Here is a 22,916-nt window from a genome sequence, read left to right as displayed (position 1 = left end):
CTCACAATTTTATTAATGAACATTGATAATCGGCATGAATCATACAGTAAAAACTTCAAATAATTTAGGCTACTTCATTATTTTCAATTAACATATTTCCACTTTCCATAGCATCGTTTACAAATACATATAGCTTATAGGAATTGCTCGATTTTAGGGTCACAATTAAATGATTATCTCAAGAGATCCCAGGATTGTACTGTGGTCATGATGGTATCCCATGCAAACTATATCCCACAAAACAGTCAATAAGCATGCATGATAATCATGCTAATTCTTACCCCTCCCAATATATTCATTATCTACATGTGATCGTTTTATCGACATTTTTTTTTGTCTGACAAGATGTCAAATCTTAACACTTTCCTCATATTTGATTGGCTGAAGTACAAATCCAATTGTAATCGTGGGATAAAATCCGACACGTCCTTTTATGAAATACTCCGAAGGTATAGTCCTATCATTAATACATTGTTTTTCTAGGTTAATGGATGAAATATAAACAACTATTTGGTATACGTATGTTCATCGAGGGTGAAGCTTGGTGAATATTATCTGGGATATTATCAAAAGCTTTACTTAATGAATTAGTTTTCGCCCTCCCAGTGTTTTCGTTGTCCTTTCAGCTTTCTGTTTCGTTTGTTTTGTGTCTGTTTATGGGGTAGGACGATTTCATCATAATTACGATGAATTAACTCCACACTCCCGCCCCAGTTCTCTTCCAGTATCTAACATCTTCTATTTGTTGAGATTGCCTTTGAACTACTGCCGCCAATTGTTTCAACGTGTTCTTCATAACCCGAAAAGTACAATGGCGCTTCAGACCAACACACTTTCTCCGTTTCACTTTACACGATTAAAAAATGGATCGGAAAGAATAACAATTGAATAGAATATACGTGAACTTGAACAGAATAAAAGTGTCATATCAGGAAAATTAAATCTGATATTTTATTCAAGCTTGCGCTTTATATCGCGGTTTCAGTGTCGTATTCCCGTAGAGATAAATGATTAGTGGTTCGTATTTAAAAGTAGTTCAGATGTGCCATGGCTGTGAGAGATGAAATGATGATGATGATGATGATGATAATTATAATAATAATAATAATAATAATAACAATAATAACAATAAGAACAATAATAATGATAATAAAAATAATAATAGTAGAAATAATGATGATGATAATATAATAATATAATATAGGGTATTTATATTGCGCACATATCCACCTTGTTAGGTGCTCAAGGCGCTCTTATATTACCCGGCTAACCTAGGCGTTCATAACGCAGCTTTTTAAGGAATTACTTCCTACCGGTACCCATTTACCTCACCTGGGTTGAGTGCAGCACATTGTGGATCAGTTTCTTGCTGAAGGAAATTACGCCATGGCTGTGATTCGAACCCACGACCCTCTGTTTCAAAGTTCGAAGACTAATCCACTGGGCCACAACGCTCCACAACGCTTGATGACGATAATGATAATGATAACAAATAATGATATTCATAATAATAATTACAATGATAATAATAATAACAATAATAATAATAATGTCTGGATAATGCGTCATGTCTGCCACAATGAAACTGTTGGCGCAGTTATCATTGAGATGCCATATTTCTTTCATACATTATTGAAAAGTTTTCACAGAGGAAATTTGGGTCTTGTATTCAGAAATTAATTACGACTTTACAAAAACTGTTTCAATGTAATTTTGGGGACAACTGACAACATGGTATTGCCATACAGACAACGAACTGGAAATTGATTAGGAATCAAACCCTTTATAATACCTGATCTTTATCCATTATTTAAAAATAAAATGATTATGTCATGTAATTTCATTTAAAACCACCTTTAAAATTTCCTGGTGCAAAAATGAAAGATTTCGGGGGTATTATCAAAACATTAATGACTTTCTTTTTCATGGGCGATAAAATGACTTGAATCATTGTGGTAATTGCAAAATGATGAATAGAATGTCAGATTCAACAAACTAAATCAAATAATTTACTAACCTTTGACATCATTAAAACGAGAATTCCCATTTTCAATTGGTATGTATAATGTCTGCTGAAAATGTGCTGATTGAAAAAAAATATCATTACCTCGTAAAAAGATGCCGAAAATTATTCACTCCAATTTTGTTAAAATTGGACGTGAAAGAAAGTTGGCAATGGGTGGAATACACTAATTACAATTTTTACCCTCTCCCTATCTTTCTCTCTCCCCCTTTCTCTCTCTCACAAACACACACACATGCACACTCACACTATCTCCCTCCTCTTTCTTCTCTCTCTCTCTCTTTCTCGCTATATATACTGGGCATACACATATAGATATGCAAACATACTTATATATACGTTCTTCTATATAGGAACTTACAGCCTAATTATCCACAACTGTTTGAATCTGCCATATGAAAAATAACAATTAAATCTTTATACATGTATCTCCTTTTATACAAGCTTATAACTTGATATTTTCGCGATCCATCCAACTTCACTTTGCCCCTTTTAGCTCGGCCCTTTTAACCAAAACGTCTCATAAAAAATTTGTCATGAACCGACTATAGATTCATCAGTGTATCGATCAAGCGTGAACTAGAATGGCGAGGTCTGCCTCGTTACATCAGAATGATCATTTTTGCATTTAGATATTGCAATTCTCATAAGCACTAAACGCATCGGGAAAAATGACTACCAATGCGCAACAGAAGCTGCATGGATGGTGATTGGATGGAGTTATGGAGTCCCTGGGTGGTTATGCGACATAAGGTATGGGTGATGCTTTTTACTTATCTACTTTCTGCCGATTTTATTGCTACAACCCCCTTTCACACCCCCCTCTCTCTCTCTGTCTCTCTTTCTCTGATTTCTGACTTCTCAACTTTGTTCATGTAAATTAGTGTACGATATGGCCTTTCAGTTTGCTTTGGAAAGGCTTTTTTTAAGACCGAAAGGAAGGGCGGCGGAGCGAAGTTGAAAGGGGGCACAGGGATAAGAGGGCATTTTTTTTCGAAAAGGGCACTATCTTAAAACAATTTTGAAAAAAATGACTTATCTACAGTGGTGTAATGCGCCAAAAAAATTAAGAGGGCTAGATAATGTCGTATCACGTAAAATATAAGTTGCGAGCGAGCAAAAATTTTCATATTTTTCAAATGAAAATCCAATTTTGTGATAGATTTTGACATAATATTCAGAAAATGATATCATATTTTACCCTTCTTTCTTTCCTTTTATTTCTTGGTCGTGAAAAAAGGCCCCCAATCTCTACGCCACTGCTTATCTACCCTACTCACATATGACTCATGAATAAGGCGCGTAGGTTTATTAGGTGGTCTGTCTATGACAGATCACCTATTGATTTCGTCAGAATTTTCTTTATTTCTTTCTTCCTATCTTTATTCATTGTACCTATTTTTTGTCGCCAACTTTTCTCGAAATTGGCTGAATCAATTTTGCTGATTTTTTTGTCAAATATAGAATCTATCATAGAGACGGCAAAATAAGCTTTTCAAGGTCATATGGTCATGATGACGTCATCTACGCGCCATTTTGTAAAATTCTTCATTTGATCATATCTTCATTATCAATTATCAAAAATTAACAATATTTACATGACATTAACTTCATGTCAAGGGTCAAATGTCAATGTCATCAAAGTTCATGTAGAGGTCATGACGCGCGCGTACGCGCGCGTCAAAGGTAAAAAAATCGTCTAAATGACCTATAAAATTTTTTGGGTACGTTTCAGGTCATTTTAAGCATTTCAAAAATTTGCGCGCGCGCACATATGCGCGCGCGTTTCCGCACGTTACACCTTAACGCAACGCAGAAAAACCGTTTCTTTTAATATCATTGCATTGCTAATAAAATTCTGAGCAATTTGATACCTTGATCAACCTTCTACAACCATTAATAACGAAATTAACACCCGTTAAACTTTGCAGCACGTGTGCGCGCGAGCTCTCACTATAGGCCATATATGGGCAAAAACATGCCTATTGCAAATTCACTGTAGCTCTTTAAATAGTCCGTTGACCCCCAATTTTTTTTCATATATCGATAGAGTATGAGTTGTAGATTTGATTTCATGTCACCATTGTCCCTAAATTATCTCGTGACGTCATCAAATAGGCGCCCAAACTAAAAATTTCATTTATTCAAAAATGACGTCATCAAATTTATGCAAATTTGGCTGTAACTTCTCGAATAATAAATCATTTTTCGCCCAGATTTCGATATGTTGTAGTTTATAATGTACTCTTTCTCCTCAGTTAACATGAATATTCGTTTTGAGGAACGCATCATTGCGTAAAACAGCGATGAAAAGAGGCATGTCATTTTTCCTCATTTTGCGTGTAATCTCTATGGGACATGACTTTTTCCCAAAACTAGATTCGACATTCCTCTATTTCGTGAGCCATATCTCCATTTTTTCTTGTCAGCTTTCCTTGAGCTTTTAACATGTTGTAGCTGAGATTCTGGGCTATCGGAAGTGTGCCCTTCATTTTTTGATCAGATGCCGGGATCATGCCCGTATTTCACTTGCAAAATTGGAATTGTAATTTTCACTAGAATTTAATTCGTCATGCGGACGAATTAGGTGGTCTGTCATGATTTGTCATTCCGTGTCGGCTGATGTATGAAATAAATCATATAGATATCATTGATAATCTTGATCGTAGACATCCTAAGAATAAGTTTTGACCATTGCTAAATGTGATTATTGATGTGATGATGACAATCGTCAAACATACAGCTTCAATCAGATACATACAAGATAGATGATTATATATATAGATGGATGGAGTGGTGGATGGAGCGATGGATGGATCAAGTGATCGATTGAGAGATAAATGATAGGTGGTTATATTAATAAAACATAGATAGACAGACAGACATATAGATAGATAAATAGATAGATAGATAGAGACAAATAGATTGATATAGATAGATAGCCAGACAGACATACATATGGAAAGATAGATAGAGACAGGCAGATAGATTGATGGATATATAGAACGATAGATAGATATACATATCTAAACAGATAAATATGTTATATTAGACAGAGAGATAGACAGATACATATACAGAGTAGGTAGATAGACAGACATATATTCATGCAGATCAATATGATCTTCATGATGACGACGGAATATTCATTATGGATGGAATACTTGTGAAAGACGGGAGATGATAAAGCACTGTTAAAAGGGTCTCTAGAATTTAATTCGTCATGCGGACGAATTAGGTGGTCTGTCATGATTTTTCATTCAGAGTCGGCTAATGTATAAAATGAATAATTTAGATATGATTGATAATCTTGATTCTAGACATCCTAAGAATAAATTTTGACCATTGCTCGATGTGATTATTAATGTTTCCCATAGACTTTACACGTAAGCAATTTTGAGAATTACAATTCCAATATTGCAAGTGAAAAACGGGCATGATCCCGGCATCTGATCAAAAAGTGGAGGGCACATTACCGAAAGCCCAGAATCTCAGCTATAACATATTAAAGGCTCCGGCAAAACTGACCAGAAGAAATGGAGATATGGCTCACGAAATAGAGGAATGTCGAATCTAGTTTTGAGAAAAAGTCATGTCCCATAGAGATTACACACAAAATACATGTGATATGAAAAAAACAATTATAATCTGTTTTATCTTGCTAAATTTTAACTTTCATACCTTTTAATTATCATAAAGGATCATGTAAGAGGTGGCAAAAAGAAAAAAAAATGAAAAAAAAAATCATCTTTTCTACCCCAGGAATCGAACCTCCGCCCTCGAGAAAGCAAGTCAAATGCGTTATCCATTGAGCCACGATATTCCCCATAGAGATTACACGTAAGCAATTTTGAGAATTACAATTCCAATTTTCAAGTGAAATACGGGCATGATCCCGGCATCTGATCAAAAAATGAAGGGCACACTTCCGATAGCCCAGAATCTCAGCTACAACATTTTAAAAGCTCAAGGAAAGCTGACAAGAAAAAATTGAGATATGGCTCACGAAATAGAGGAATGTCGAATCTAGTTTTGGGAAAAAGTCATGTCCCATAGAGATTACACGCAAAATGAGGAAAAATGACATGCCTCTTTTCATCGCTGTTTTACGCAATGATGCGTTTCTCAAAACGAATATTCATCTTAACTGAGGAGAAAGAGTATATTATAAACTGCAACATATTGAAATCTGGGCGAAAAATGATCTATATTCGAGAAGTTACAGTCAAATTTGCATAAATTTGATGACGTCATTTTTGAAAAAAAATGAAATTTTTAGTTTGGGCGCCTATTTGATGACGTCACGATATAATTTAGGGACAATGGTGACATGAAATCAAATCTACAACTAATACTCTATCGATATATTAAAAAAAATTGGGGGTCAACGGATTTTTTAAAGAGCTACAGTGAATTTACAATAGGCATGTTTTTGCCCATATATGGCCTATAGTGAGAGCTCGCGCGCACACGTGCTGCAAAGTTTAACGGGTGTTAATTTCGTTATTAATGGTTGTAGAAGGTTGATCAAGGTATCAAATTGCTCAGAATTTTATTAGCAATGCAATGATATTAAAGAAACGATTTTTTTGCGTTGCGTTAAGGTGTAACGCGCGGAAACGCGCGCGCATATGTGCGCGCGCGCAAATTTTTGAAATGCTTAAAATGACCTGAAACGTACCCAAAAAAATTTATAGGTCATTTGGACGATTTTTTTACCTTTGACGCGCGCGTACGCGCGCGTCATGACCTCTACATGACCTTTGATGACATTGACATTTGACCCTTGACATGAAGTTAATGTCATGTAAATATTGTTAATTTTTGACAATTGATAATGAAGATATGATCAAATGAAGAATTTTACAAAATGGCGCGTAGATGACGTCATCATGACCATATGACCTTGAAAAGCTTATTTTGCCGTCTCTATGATAGATTCTATATATGACGAAAAAATCAGCAAAATTGATTCAGCCAATTTCGAGAAAAGTTGGCGACAAAAAATAGGTACAATGAATAAAGAAACTAGAATTTAATTCGTCATGCGGACGAATTAGGTGGTCTGTCATGATTTTTCATTCAGAGTCGGCTAATGTATAAAATGAATGATTTAGATATGATTGATAATCTTCATTCTAGACATCCTAAGAATAAATTTTGACCATTGCTCAATGTGATTATTAATGTTTCCCATAGACTTTACACGTAAGCAATTTTGAGAATTACAATTCCAATATTGCAAGTGAAAAACGGGCATGATCCCGGCATCTGATCAAAAAGTGGAGGGCACATTACCGAAAGCCCAGAATCTCAGCTATAACATATTAAAAGCTCCGGCAAAACTGACAAGAAGAAATGGAGATATGGCTCACGAAATAGAGGAATGTCGAATCTAGTTTTGAGAAAAAGTCATGTCCCATAGAGATTACACACAAAATACATGTGATATGAAAAAAACAATTATAATCTGTTTTATCTTGCTAAATTTTAACTTTCATACCTTTTAATTATCATAAAGGATCATGTAAGAGGTGGCAAAAAGAAAAAAAAAATGAAAAAAAAATCATCTTTTCTACCCCAGGAATCGAACCTCCGCCCTCGAGAAAGCAAGTCAAATGCGTTATCCATTGAGCCACGATATTCCCCATAGAGATTACACGTAAGCAATTTTGAGAATTACAATTCCAATTTTGCAAGTGAAATACGGGCATGATCCCGGCATCTGATCAAAAAATGAAGGGCACATTCCGATAGCCCAGAATCTCAGCTACAACATGTTAAAAGCTCAAGGAAAGCTGACAAGAAAAAATGGAGATATGGCTCACGAAATAGAGGAATGTCGAATCTAGTTTTGGGAAAAAGTCATGTCCCATAGAGATTACACGCAAAATGAGGAAAAATGACATGCCTCTTTTCATCGCTGTTTTACGCAATGATGCGTTTCTCAAAACGAATATTCATGTTAACTGAGGAGAAAGAGTACATTATAAACTACTACATATTGAAATCTGGGCGAAAAATGATCTATATTCGAGAAGTTACAGCCAAATTTGCATAAATTTGATGACGTCATTTTTGAAAAAAATGAAATTTTTAGTTTGGGCGCCTATTTGATGACGTCACGATATAATTTAGGGACAATGGTGACATGAAATCAAATCTACAACTCATACTCTATCGATATATGAAAAAAAAATTGGGGGTCAACGGACTTTTTAAAGAGCTACAGTGAATTTACAATAGGCATGTTTTTGCCCATATATGGCCTATAGTGAGAGCTCGCGCGCACACGTGCTGCAAACTTTAATGGGTGTTAATTTCTATATAAATGGTTGTAGAAGGTTGATCAAGGTATCAAATTGTTCAGAATTTTATTTTCAATGCAAAGATATTAAAAGAAACGGTTTTTCCAAGTTGCGTTAAGGTGTAACGCGCGGAAACGCGCGCGCATACGTGCGCGCGCGCAAATTTTTGAAATGCTTAAAATGACCTGGAACGTACCCAAAAAAATTTATAGGTCATTTGGACGATTTTTTTACCTTTGACGCGCGCGTACGCGCGCGTCATGACCTTTACATGACCTTTGATGACATTGACAGTTGACCCTTGACATGAAGTTAATGTCATGTAAATATTGTTAATTTTTGATAATTGATAATGAAGATATGATCAAATGAAGAATTTTACAAAATGGCGCGTAGATGACGTCATCATGACCATATGACCTTGAAAAGCTTATTTTGCCGTCTCTATGATAGATTCTATATATGACGAAAAAATCAGCAAAATTGATTCAGCCAATTTCGAGAAAAGTTGGCGACAAACATAGGTGCCAAGAATAAAGAAAGAAACTAGAATTTAATTCGTCATGCGGACGAATTAGGTGGTCTGTCATGATTTTTCATTCAGAGTCGGCTAATGTATAAAATGAATAATTTAGATATGATTGATAATCTTGATTCTAGACATCCTAAGAATAAATTTTGACCATTGCTCAATGTGATTATTAATGTTTCCCATAGACTTTACACGTAAGCAATTTTGAGAATTACAATTCCAATATTGCAAGTGAAAAACGGGCATGATCCCGGCATCTGATCAAAAAGTGGAGGGCACATTACCGAAAGCCCAGAATCTCAGCTATAACATATTAAAAGCTCCGGCAAAACTGACAAGAAGAAATGGAGATATGGCTCACGAAATAGAGGAATGTCAAATCTAGTTTTGAGAAAAAGTCATGTCCCATAGAGATTACACACAAAATACATGTGATATGAAAAAAACAATTATAATCTGTTTTATCTTGCTAAATTTTAACTTTCATACCTTTTAATTATCATAAAGTATCATGTAAGAGGTGGCAAAAAGAAAAAAAAATGAAAAAAAAATCATCTTTTCTACCCCAGGAATCGAACCTCCGCCCTCGAGAAAGCAAGTCAAATGCGTTATCCATTGAGCCACGATATTCCCCATAGAGATTACACGTAAGCAATTTTGAGAATTACAATTCCAATTTTGCAAGTGAAATACGGGCATGATCCCGGCATCTGATCAAAAAATGAAGGGCACACTTCCGATAGCCCAGAATCTCAGCTACAACATGTTAAAAGCTCAAGGAAAGCTGACAAGAAAAAATGGAGATATGGCTCACGAAATAGAGGAATGTCGAATCTAGTTTTGGGAAAAAGTCATGTCCCATAGAGATTACACGCAAAATGAGGAAAAATGACATGCCTCTTTTCATCGCTGTTTTACGCAATGATGCGTTTCTCAAAACGAATATTAATGTTAACTAAGGAGAAAGAGTACATTATAAACTACATCATATTGAAATCTGGGCGAAAAATGACCTATATTCGAGAAGTTACAGCCAAATTTGCATAAATTTGATGACGTCATTTTTGAAAAAAATAAAATTTTTAGTTTGGGCGCCTATTTGATGACGTCACGATATAATTTAGGGACAATGGTGACATGAAATCAAATCTACAACTCATACTCTATCGATATATGAAAAAAAAATTGGGGGTCAACGGACTTTTTAAAGAGCTACAGCGAATTTACAATAGGCATGTTTTTGCCCATATATGGCCTATAATGAGAGCTCGCGCGCACACGTGCTGCAAACTTTAATGGGTGTTAATTTCTATATTAATGGTTGTAGAAGGTTGATCAAGGTATCAAATTGCTCAGAATTTTATTAGCAATGCAATGATATTAAAAGAAACGGTTTTTCTGCGTTGTGTTAAGGTGTAACGCGCGGAAACGCGCGCGCATACGTGCGCGCGCGCAAATTTTTGAAATGCTTAAAATGACCTGAAACGTACCCAAAAAATTTTATAGGTCATTTGGACGATTTTTTTACCTTTGACGCGCGCGTACGCGCGCGTCATGACCTCTACATGACCTTTGATGACATTGACAGTTGACCCTTGACATGAAGTTAATGTCATGTAAATATTGTTAATTTTTGATAATTGATAATGAAGATATGATCAAATGAAGAATTTTACAAAATGGCGCGTAGATGACGTCATCATGACCATATGACCTTGAAAAGCTTATTTTGCCGTCTCTATGATAGATTCTATATATGACGAAAAAATCAGCAAAATTGATTCAGCCAATTTCGAGAAAAGTTGGCGACAAACATAGGTGCCAAGAATAAAGAAAGAAACTAGAATTTAATTCGTCATGCGGACGAATTAGGTGGTCTGTCATGATTTTTCATTCAGAGTCGGCTAATGTATAAAATGAATAATTTAGATATGATTGATAATCTTCATTCTAGACATCCTAAGAATAAATTTTGACCATTGCTCAATGTGATTATTAATGTTTCCCATAGACTTTACACGTAAGCAATTTTGAGAATTACAATTCCAATATTGCAAGTGAAAAACGGGCATGATCCCGGCATCTGATCAAAAAGTGGAGGGCACATTACCGAAAGCCCAGAATCTCAGCTATAACATATTAAAAGCTCCGGCAAAAAGCAGAAATGGAGATATGGCTCACGAAATAGAGGAATGTCGAATCTAGTTTTGAGAAAAAGTCATGTCCCATAGAGATTACACACAAAATACATGTGATATGAAAAAACAATTATAATCTGTTATATCTTGCTAAATTTTAACTTTCATACCTTTTAATTATCATAAAGGATCATGTCAGAGGTGGCAAAAAGAAAAAAAATGAAAAAAAAATCATCTTTTCTACCCCAGGAATCGAACCTCCGCCCTCGAGAAAGCAAGTCAAATGCGTTATCCATTGAGCCACGATATTCCCCATAGAGATTACACGTAAGCAATTTTGAGAATTACAATTCCAATTTTGCAAGTGAAATACGGACATGATCCCGGCATCTGATCAAAAAATGAAGGGCACACTCCCGATAGCCCAGAATCTCAGCTACAACGTGTTAAAAGCTCAAGGAAAGCTGACAAGAAAAAATGGAGATATAGCTCACGAAATAGAGGAATGTCGAATCTAGTTTTGGGAAAAAGTCATGTCCCATAGAGATTACACGCAAAATGAGGAAAAATGACATGCCTCTTTTCATCGCTGTTTTACGCAATGATGCGTTTCTCAAAACGAATATTCATGTTAACTGAGGAGAAAGAGTACATTATAAACTACAACATATTGAAATCTGGGCGAAAAATGATCTATATTCGAGAAGTTACAGTCAAATTTGCATAAATTTGATGACGTCATTTTTGAAAAAAATGAAATTTTTAGTTTGGGCGCCTATTTGATGACGTCACGATATAATTTAGGGACAATGGTGACATGAAATCAAATCTACAATTAATACTCTATCGATATATTAAAAAAAAAATTGGGGGTCAACGGATTTTTTAAAGAGCTACAGTGAATTTACAATAGGCATGTTTTTGCCCATATATGGCCTATAGTGAGAGCTCGCGCGCACACGTGCTGCAAAGTTTAACGGGTGTTAATTTCGTTATTAATGGTTGTAGAAGGTTGATCAAGGTGTCAAATTGCTCAGAATTTTATTAGCAATGCAATGATATTAAAGAAACGATTTTTTTGCTTTGCGTTAAGGTATAACGCGCGGAAACGCGCGCGCATATGTGCGCGCGCGCAAATTTTTGAAATGCTTAAAATGACCTGAAACGTACCCAAAAAAATTTATAGGTCATTTGGACGATTTTTTTACCTTTGACGCGCGCGTACGCGCGCGTCATGACCTCTACATGACCTTTGATGACATTGACATTTGACCTTTGACATGAAGTTAATGTCATGTAAATATTGTTAATTTTTGACAATTGATAATGAAGATATGATCAAATGAAGAATTTTACAAAATGGCGCGTAGATGACGTCATCATGACCATATGACCTTGAAAAGCTTATTTTGCCGTCTCTATGATAGATTCTATATATGACGAAAAAATCAGCAAAATTGATTCAGCCAATTTCGAGAAAAATTGGCGACAAAAAATAGGTACAATGAATAAAGAAATAAAGAAAGAAAGAAATAAAGAAAATTCTGACGAAATCAATAGGTGATCTGTCGTAGACAGACCACCTAATAAAGAAAGAAAATTCTGACGAAAACAATAGGTGATCTGTCGTAGACAGACCACCTAATAAAGAAAGAAAGAAATAAAGAAAATTCTGACGAAATCAATAGGTGATCTGTCGTAGACAGACCACCTAAAAATTGCTTATGTGTAATCTCTATGGGGAATATCGTGGCTCAATGGATAACGCATTTGACTTGCTTTCTCGAGGGCGGAGGTTCGATTCCTGGGGTAGAAAAGATGATTTTTTTTTCATTTTTTTTTTCTTTTTGCCACCTCTTACATGATCCTTTATGATAATTAAAAGGTATGAAAGTTAAAATTTAGCAAGATAAAACAGATTATAATTGTTTTTTTCATATCACATGTATTTTGTGTGTAATCTCTATGGGACATGACTTTTTCTCAAAACTAGATTCGACATTCCTCTATTTCGTGAGCCATATCTCCATTTCTTCTTGTCAGTTTTGCCGGAGCTTTTAATATGTTATAGCTGAGATTCTGGGCTTTCGGTAATGTGCCCTTCACTTTTTGATCAGATGCCGGGATCATGCCCGTTTTTCACTTGCAATATTGGAATTGTAATTCTCAAAATTGCTTACGTGTAAAGTCTATGGGAAACATTAATAATCACATTGGGCAATGGTCAAAATTTATTCTTAGGATGTCTAGAATCAAGATTATCAATCATATCTAAATTATTCATTTTATACACTAGCCGACTCTGAATGAAAAATCATGACAGACCACCTAATTCGTCCGCATGACGAATTAAATTCTAGTTCTTATAAGTTTTTTCTTTCAATAAGCTTGATAAGTAGAAACATCTAAAATTGAGAATATTGTTTTCTTGTTTTTAAGGGCACTCGTTAACACATAAAACGGGCCCTTTACAAAAATGAAAGGGGCACAGAACACGTTCGAGAGGGGGCACTTTGGGATAAGATTTGGCACTTATGCACTTGGTAATACCTAAAACGAGTCCTCCTCAGGTGAAAGGGGCACAGTACACGTTCGTGCGGGGGACATTTTTCTTGCATAAAAAGGGCACACTTTCAGTGCTTCAAAAAGTGGGGGCACGGTGCCCCCCGGCCCGCTCAGGATCGCCGCCCCTGACCGAAAGAATTTAAATTGACAGAGAATTTAAAAATCTGACGGAGTAGAAGCCTTTGATTTTGGATGCATATTACTTTGGATATCAATATTGTCATTAATATCAATAAATTTCTTGTATAAGAATCGTACTTGAAATTGCAATGAAAATGTTACTATCATCATATCACAGTTATAGATTATTTCCATCGAAACGTCGAGGAAAGCCTTCGCATCTTGTTCACATCCCTACCATCCCTGCTATTTTACGGAAACCCAAATCTGAATTCATGACTAGAAAATTACCTACATAGTTATTTTTTTTAATAAGCTGCAAAGAAAATATTTGGATCTAAAAGGATTGGCAGCGTTTTTTTTATTTGCCGGCGTCGTGTCAGCATGGTTGTAGTTTGCTAAGCCACGTTCTGGATATAAAGATCAGATAATGCAAGGGAATAATAAGTTAATAATTAGAAGACGAAAAATACAATATATTTTTAGGAGAGGAGGATGTGGAGTGGATAGGTAGTCACGTAACGAAGATAACAGGGTATTATAAGCGTCTACTCACTCAAGGCGTGGTCCGGGGGACTGTCTTGCTCCATTAAAACAAATTCCCAGACGTGTTAAGACCCCAGACAGTCTTACGCATATCACTGCAAGAAAAACCGGGTTGATAGGGAAACGTAAGAGATATATCAAGATTCACTAAATTGGATAGCCTATTTGCCCCGGTTACTAAAACGTGAAGACATCGGTGAATGTATAGAGCATTATCACCAGTTAGTCATGGCTGTATTACGGGCTTCTGCGGTCATAGTAAGAGTGGTAAGGTATCAAGCAAGGGAATTAAATCATCGTCATGAAGCAATTCATCAAACAACAAAGTCAATGTAGAAGGGTCATCAAGAGGGCAGACAATAGGACAGTTGAGTTCAACCCTTTTTAACATTATCTCATCACTTTTATTATTTTACAGAATTCGATTAACACACCCATCAACATAATTATATTTGTTTGAACAATTCTCATGGCGTTTAGTGAGGGTATCATAGAGAGTGCTACCCGAATTAGAAAAAAAAGTTTTTTAGCGCACCCCCCCCAAAAAAAAACACACATTATTTTACACATTGTCCAATATTACTAAGATGACAAGAATAGAAAAAAATCAAGTGTATATAATAGGGTGGTAAGTGGAATTGTTTTTGTTGAAGATCCTTTCGCCATTGAAATAATTCTTGCACTTAAAATCTCATAAGGTCTATAACAACAATTGTTCGAAAAAAAATTCTATCCCCTTTTTTTTTAACTCCTCAAGCATCAACTGCAAAATATTGGTCTTGTAATTCACTTCATTAAATGAACTAGACATTCCTATTCATGAAGACTATGGTATGTTATATTACTCCTCTGTATATTTAGATTAACACGTAGGTTTATTTTTTTTTAATTCAACCGAGAAATTTGATTTGATTTCTGATAAAAGTATTCCGTCGGTGTGTTATACCATGCATGAACCTACAAAAAACTTGAAGCGCAGACCGAAGAACATACTGTACATCGACTGTAAAGGACGGAGATTGGGGGCGCACTTCCCTAAGCCACCCCAGAGCAAAAATGGGCGGAGTACAGTCGATCATTTTGTCTCATGCCTATTTCTTTCATGTCTTTCTTCTGATCTTTCAGGTATTCCACTCACCCTCTCAATTCTTGCAACTCTCAGAAGATGATTTGGCCATCGATATCGATACCACCACCACCACCACCATCATCATCATCATGACACCACCGTCATCACCACCGCTACTTTGTCTATCATCGGCCTCATGGTTATAATCATTAGAATCACCACTATTTCTACGATTATCAGCGACAAAATTAAATCCATTAATAATCACCATCACAGAATATGAAAATAAATACCACTATCATGATCCTCATCAACAATCCTTACCATCGGAATCATATCAACGATTTCATATCATCACATATTCTATCATCATTCTCATCAATATCATATTGATACGGATAATGATAATGAAACGACAATTCGGTCTTAATTTGTCTCTCTCTTTTAATTACAATTGCCATCACATCTAAATGTTGCATCATTATAATAATCATCATCATCATCATCGTTATCACCACCATCATCATCATCGTCGCCATCGTCATTATCATCACCACCACCTTTATCATCATCATGAACACCATATCATTATCACCATCACCATCCTCACCATCATAATCATCGTTATTATCATCATTCTCTTTATCATCACTATCATGAACAACATAATTTAAAAGCACCATCATCATCTTTATCATCACTATCTTAAACATCAACATCATCACACTCATCATCACTATATGACTGTGATCATTGACAACACTGTTAGAATTAAATTCTAAGAAAAATCATCAAATCGATCACAGGGAAACAAGGAGAATTAATAATAACATGGAAAAAGACAAATGAATAATTCGTCAGTATCATTTTAATACGCGAACATGAATATCATATTGCCATCGTACAACGACGTAAATATATACAGACACACGATAATCAGTTTCACTATCTCGTGCAAAATATTTTACCATAAATATAACAATACATAGCATGATGTACACTTGTGGTCAGAAGGATATTGATAAATATTGCAACTGTATCGGGGATGAGTTAGGCCTATTATTTTACTAATCGGGACAAAAACCATGATGCACTGAGATTACAATAATGACAAATGGTACTAATTGATCTTGAATTTTCTTTCTGAAACTCTGAACGTTAACGCATTGCAATTATGACATAATCATGATAACCACACAAGAAAACACTGTGAACGTGATTAGAATAAGCCACCCACAAAAATCTTAAACAAGTATTTGAAATAATTGATTCATCCATCCTTGGAAATTAATTGATGTCCATAACTTTCTGCAGGAAAAAAACGTGCAAGAATCGGCGGGAGATAACCTACAAAAAAATGACGGATCTGGATTTACGTAGATGTTAAAGGTGAGGTTTTCATTGACATGTGAAATCTTCATCACGTATACCATCTTGATAACATATATTTCCGCCGACAACTACGAGGCATGACTAGTGAATTGATTTAATCACCACATAAGATTAAATATCCAAGATTGTTTGTCTCTCTATCTCGTTTTTTTTTAAGTCTTATTTTTTCAAACCTTTACATAATGTATGCAGGCGGTGCGAATTATAATCTGGAGACAGTGAAATTAATTACAAAATCAAATAGCACAACATTCTTACAACATAATCAACAATATTTGAATAATTACTAAGATTTTTATACTATTTTCACTTGAGTAGAAAGTGTGGAATTTGGTTTCAAAAATATCATGAAACAGAAGATAATTACGAGGTGCGAAATTGAGGGTGGTTAATATTAGAATAAACCAACACAAATAACAGATTTACAATCAAACTGTAACGAATCATCCAGAAAATTCCCTTGTAAACGTGTATTAAGATAGAAATAGATTCCGGTCGATTTGACATAACTGGACTCTGTAACACAAAGGTTAGCGATTAATCGCTAATTTTTGAAAGAACAATTCTGATTGGTTCCTAGTCAGTCTACTGAACAAAATGCGCATGCAATGATGATCTTGATAGGCTATTTCATTTAGCGATTGATCGCTAACCTTTGAGTCACAGGTCCTGATTATTTTCTTCCCTGAGTACGAAACAATAGACAGGATCGCATATAATATATAATAGCATCCTATTCTTAGAGGTAATACCAAATTTTGCATCAAATTTGTAGGTTTTCGGAAAGTAGGTATGTGAGTAAATAATATTAGCACAAACAGTACTGACCCTGTCAAAGGAAAGAAAGGCTTGATTTTTTTTAAATAATATTTTTTTTTTACTACCGAGTATAAATATCCTTTCAAGCTTACACAGCAAGCAAAGGGCAACGGTAAAAGGGAACAAATACTTATATTTATCATTAAGTAATACATGTGAAATCAGATTGATTTTGATTTGTCTCAACAGGATTTCCTCCCAGACTGACAAAAATCGTAGTTAAAATCATAAGCGTAGAGCTAGAATGGAATTGTATCTGAAAGAAATATCGTAACATTTTGTACTGTCCTCCCATTGTGTGAAGTTAACTGAGGAATGAACATTAAATAATAAAAATGGCAAGCCGGTGGAAAACCCAGATTCGTTATTTCAGCGGAAAATATGACGGACAAGTACTTAAATAAAGTCTCTCAGAGACATTTTAATACTCAGCATTCACTTAGCATTGTCAACATTTCGACAACAGGCAGCATTATTTCTTTCTCTCGATTCATTCGGTGTTTGCTTTAATTGATTGAATCTTTCTGTACATGTATCAACTTGTAAGCAACAACCAGCTTGTTCGGTAGTCTCTAGTCCTTGATAAATACATCATTAGCAGTTGTAAACCATGTAATGCAACCTTGCAAGTTCACTTTTAAGAATAGACACTTCAGCTCGGAGTTTCATGTTGTCCTGTTCAAGATAAACTGCTCTGATTGCAATTTCTTCCTCCTTCATTCTCCTTGCATCTCGTGATCTCTTCGCCGCATCATTGTTCTTCCTCCTTCTCTCCCAGTAAGCAATATCTTTCTTTTCATCCGGCACTGGTTTGACCTTCTTTCTTGAAGGCTCATCGGGCTTTACATCAGCGACGGAAGCAGCTCGACGTCGACGAGAGGCGAGCAGAGCTGAAAGTCGCAGACTGGAAAGCGACTGCGATGTAGCACCAGAGTTCTCGGCGACGGGGTAGTTGATGAGGGCGGGATAGCCGGCATACGATGCCACGGCAGATGCAGCCAATGTCGGCTCGCTGTAGGAGTATCCCGAGACGGCTGCGGCAGCGGCGGCGGGTAGCATCGCAGAGTATGGATAAACGCCCTTCAACTGAGATGCACTCACGATGGCAGAATAAGTGAGATCGAGAGGCTTGCCTCCCGCCTCAGGCTGGCTAACATCGCTTGACGACGCGCTCTTTGGACGAGATGGGCCAACCATGTTTGATACATCCAAAGCTGATTTCTTCATCTTCTCATGCTTAATTGGAGTAATAACTTCAAATGAGTCGGATTTCTCTGGTTTTGTCATTTTAACCTCAATCACCTCCTTAGATTCCATTACTTCTTGGACACGTTTCTGTTAAGGAATACATAAAAAAAGAAAAATGCTTTTAATATATTGTTTTTTGCTGAACACAATAAAAATGTATCAAAATCTTGACACATACATGTTATCTGTCTATAATACAAAAACTGGTACTATAGTTGCTGGTGTCGTTCTCACTTTTTTAATTGCCAGTGAATCAAATTAATACATTGCTTGCAAACTCCAAATAAATCCTCTTTCATCTTTTACTTGATATGCTTGATCACGGTATAGTATATAAAAAATGTATTTATATAATATTAAAGGAACTTCGACATTTGCGTATTTCATAACATTTCCTCCTGCACAAAGTTTGATTTTAAATTTGACAACGATCTGATCATATTGCCTTCTGCTAATTATGATGATATTTAATATTTAGGCCTACTGTATATTCTTAGTTATGAATTCCGCTCTAAATACATACATAAACATACATATATAGATATATATATATATTATTATTATATTATATTATATATAGTTGGCCAGTTGAACAGTTCCAAGATTACATTATAGAAAATAAATCCCTGGTTACAGATATTGACAATATAATAAAGTTTGACACTTGATGCTATGAGAACTGAAAATAAAATGAAATTAAAAACTATAAACTTTTTAATCAATATCATGCTTAAAAATGTTAAAGTAACGTCTTGGGGGAAATCAATTTCGACCATCAAAGAAAAATCAAATATTAGTTAGAACTTAGACATTCAAATTGTTTGAAAACTTACATTCTCGAGGTTTTCTTGGTGAAGATGATGATGTTTTAGATTACTTGACCGCTAAAGCAGTTTGTGTTTCTTTCCCAAAATTGTCAGAACAGTCCACTGATGACTTGATGTTTCTTAAGTTCAATTCCAGAAATGAAAAATTAAAAGCAGAAGTTCAGTAAGCACGCTTGATTCTACATCAAACAGACAGGTAAAGTGACAATCAGACCCAATAGAAAGCGATGGTTGAATAACTAAAAACTCTTAAGTTGTCTGGTTGAGTGAGCTGCTGGTAACTAGTCTGGAAAGGTTGGAACGCTAGTTTTTATCTCCTGAGTGAGTGTAGCAGTCACCCTGCCCTTGTGACCTGCCAGGGACGAATGCGGTGACGTCGCACGACTCCGACCTCGCACCAAAACAACCATTGAACGCGCGGATTGGCGGACGTCCGTCTGCTTTCGCAGCGCAGACGATATTTGGTCTGCGGGCAGGTTTTTTTTTCTTCTTCTAAGCCGGTTTGTTGGTGTTGATGATGATCTCATAATAGATTGTGAATGGAAAGAGATCTTGCGTGCGACGATTCCATGTGCGGCTGCGCAGTCTGATAAGTGCTCCTTCGCCGAGTTTAGCTGTCTTACTTTGTTTCTAGTCGACCGCCCTCTCTATTCATTTCCATTTGTTAGTCACTAAACTCATATACATGTACATTGAATCTCTGGCGTATATTGCGGAAAATTCTGATTTGGTGTCATCGAAAAAATGCCAGTTAAATGTTAAAAGACAAAAAATCAAAGTAGCAAGTATGTTTTATACATGCAGACTACCATTATTATAGTATCAACAGTCAAGATTATATTAGTAAAGTAATCAAGACGCTATTTTGTTTCTCTTGCTTTTGAATTGTTTCTGCCTCAAATTTATTCAACACTGTTTTGAAACAAAATAATATTTTCAAGTGAAACATCGCCGATGATAGCAATAGTAATTTCTTGAATATATCAATATCATTATTTTGTTAAATGTCATGATTGGTATTCTTATGGTGGAATGAGACTAGTAGTAGTAGTAATAGTAGTAGTCATTAGAGCAAACAGATAAATTGTAATAGAAGAAGTGTCACTATGCGCCCTTCTGAGTATGGTATGATGATGATGATGACGATGATGATGATGATAACCCAGGGTAGATAGTCACTTCAGTTACAAAGGAATGTCTCCCACCGGGCCCTGTTATAACACAGGCTTTAGCTCGGCTACTTAGGCGCACAATCATTCGAAGAATTTATTCCTACCGGGTACCCATTTACCCCACCTGGGTTGAGTGCAGCACAGTGTGGGTGAATTTCTTGCTGAAGGAAAACACGCCATGGCTAGAAGTCAAACCCACGTCCGTCACTATACTACAACGATGATGATGATGAAGATAATGATGACGTCGACGACGACGACGATGATGTTGGTGGGGGTAGTGGTGGTGGTGGTGGTGGTGGTGAAATGTTAATGAATAATTATAACAAAAAATAACAAATATGAATGTAAAAGTAAAGAAAATAAGCAGGAAATTTGTAATAATCATAATATGATGATGATGATAATGGAACTTGCAGTCAAACAACAGTATAGATGAGGTATGATTTTATTGATGATGCGTGTAAGTGCGTTCCTTCGAAGCATGAAAATATCTGCAGATCGACCCTGTTAAAAAATTCCCTTCTTTAAGTCAATATGCTCAACATGAATATATATGCTTGCGATTTGAGTTCATTATTTCATTTCAGCGAGATATCCAATCCTCGCGCGACGTGCTCGCATTATTTGATTAGCGAGATTGGTATCCCATTCCTGAATTCCAACTAACAATTTTGAATATCCATTTTTTCAGGTCAGTAGGTCTATATCAATTAATTTCACCGCTTTGCATTTGCTCTTTAGTTATCCGGTTCATGCTAACAACGTATTTGTGCGGCCGTTACAGATCATTAGTGTACAAAAAGTGCTTAGAAAGTTAAAATCTCAAGTTTTTGGTCAGACTATTGAACATTTTCAGTTCGCGCTTCGCGCTCACATTGTTTGGTTGGTGAGATGTCTTCCTCATGCAAGCAGTGCTAAACAAGTCCCTTTTCCTGTTTTTAGGTCAATATAATCATTACAAATTTCAATCGGTTCCGTACGATACGCATCTTGATCACCATAACAAAAATTGCTCTGAGCGTTCATTTTTTCAGATCTGAATGCATAAAATATCCAACAATTTGAGCTTAAAGGACAAGTCCACCCCAACAAAAACTTGATTCGAATAAAAAGAGAAAATTTCAACAAGCATAACACTGAAAATTTCATCAAAATCGGATGTAAAATAAGAAAATTATGGCATTTTAAAGTTTCGCTTCATTTCACAAAACAGTTATAATTATGCACATCTCGGTCGGTATGCAAATGAGGAACTGATGACATCACTCGCTCACTATTTCTTTTGTATTTTATTATATGAAATATGAAATATTTTTATTTTCTCGTCATTGTCATGTGAAATGAAGTTTCATTCCCCCTTGAACACGTGGAATTCCATTATTTTAACATTTTTTGCTTCAGGCAAGGCAATCCTAATCGTCAAATTTGTAAAAATTGAAATATTGTATAATTCAAACAATTAACAAAAACAAAAGAAATAGTGAGTGAGTGACATCATCGACTCTATCATTTGCATATTACCGGCTCGTTCATATAACTGTTTTGTTAGAAATAAGCGAAACTTTGAAATGTCATAACTTTCTTATTTTACATCCGATTTTGATGAAATTTTCAGCATTGTGCTTCTCTGATTTTTCTCTATTGATTCAAATCGCAATTTTTCTTGAGGTGGACTTGACCTCTAACTCCGCATTATTCATTTAAACGGCCAATCGAAAAAATGTAGACCCCACCCTCCCCCCGTATTGGCTAAAGCTAGAACCTTCCCGGGGGTAAACTAGAAAGTTTTACTCTTTATGATTGGGAACCCCCTCATCCCCTCATATCCTGGTTACGCTCCTCGGAGTGGTAAGATATTTAAAGAAATGGCATAATGAAGTCATATAGATAAAGAGCCGTATAAAGATGATCAAGGACAGTGATAGTGATCATGCTCACGGAATCAGTAAAAACTGCCGTGAAGAAAAACAAATTGTGTTGAATATTAAACAAATTTCATTGTATAGACCATCGTGAGCTATGCTGGCTATTTCTGCATGGGATTGATGTTTAGACCTAAGAAATTTGTATTAAAAAAACACAAGGAAAATACAAATTCTGTTGAATTATAATATGACATAAAAATCCAGCTCCTGTATTTAAGGAAATATACCC

At 35.6% G+C, this 22,916-nt stretch overlaps 1 protein-coding gene across 1 annotated transcript; it reads right to left on the bottom strand.

Annotated features, from left to right (window-relative positions):
- Nucleotides 1-18,090: 18,090 nt before the first annotated feature.
- On the bottom strand, nt 18,091-20,021 carry LOC121418802 (thyrotroph embryonic factor-like). The gene is made up of 2 exons (XM_041612947.1): nt 19,594-20,021; nt 18,091-18,847 (listed from the first exon to the last, which is right to left on the bottom strand). Exon 2 carries the CDS (start codon nt 18,827-18,829, stop codon nt 18,107-18,109), a length of 723 nt encoding a protein of 240 aa, XP_041468881.1. The 5' UTR covers nt 18,830-18,847; nt 19,594-20,021; the 3' UTR covers nt 18,091-18,106.
- Between the last annotated feature and the right edge of the window lie 2,895 nt (nt 20,022-22,916).

This window comes from Lytechinus variegatus, chromosome 7 (assembly GCF_018143015.1).
Source record: "Lytechinus variegatus isolate NC3 chromosome 7, Lvar_3.0, whole genome shotgun sequence".
In the NCBI taxonomy this organism is placed as follows: Eukaryota; Metazoa; Echinodermata; class Echinoidea; order Temnopleuroida; family Toxopneustidae; genus Lytechinus; species Lytechinus variegatus.
The sequence above is the reverse complement of the archived record's forward strand: the minus strand, read 5'-3'. Positions and strand labels throughout refer to the sequence as shown.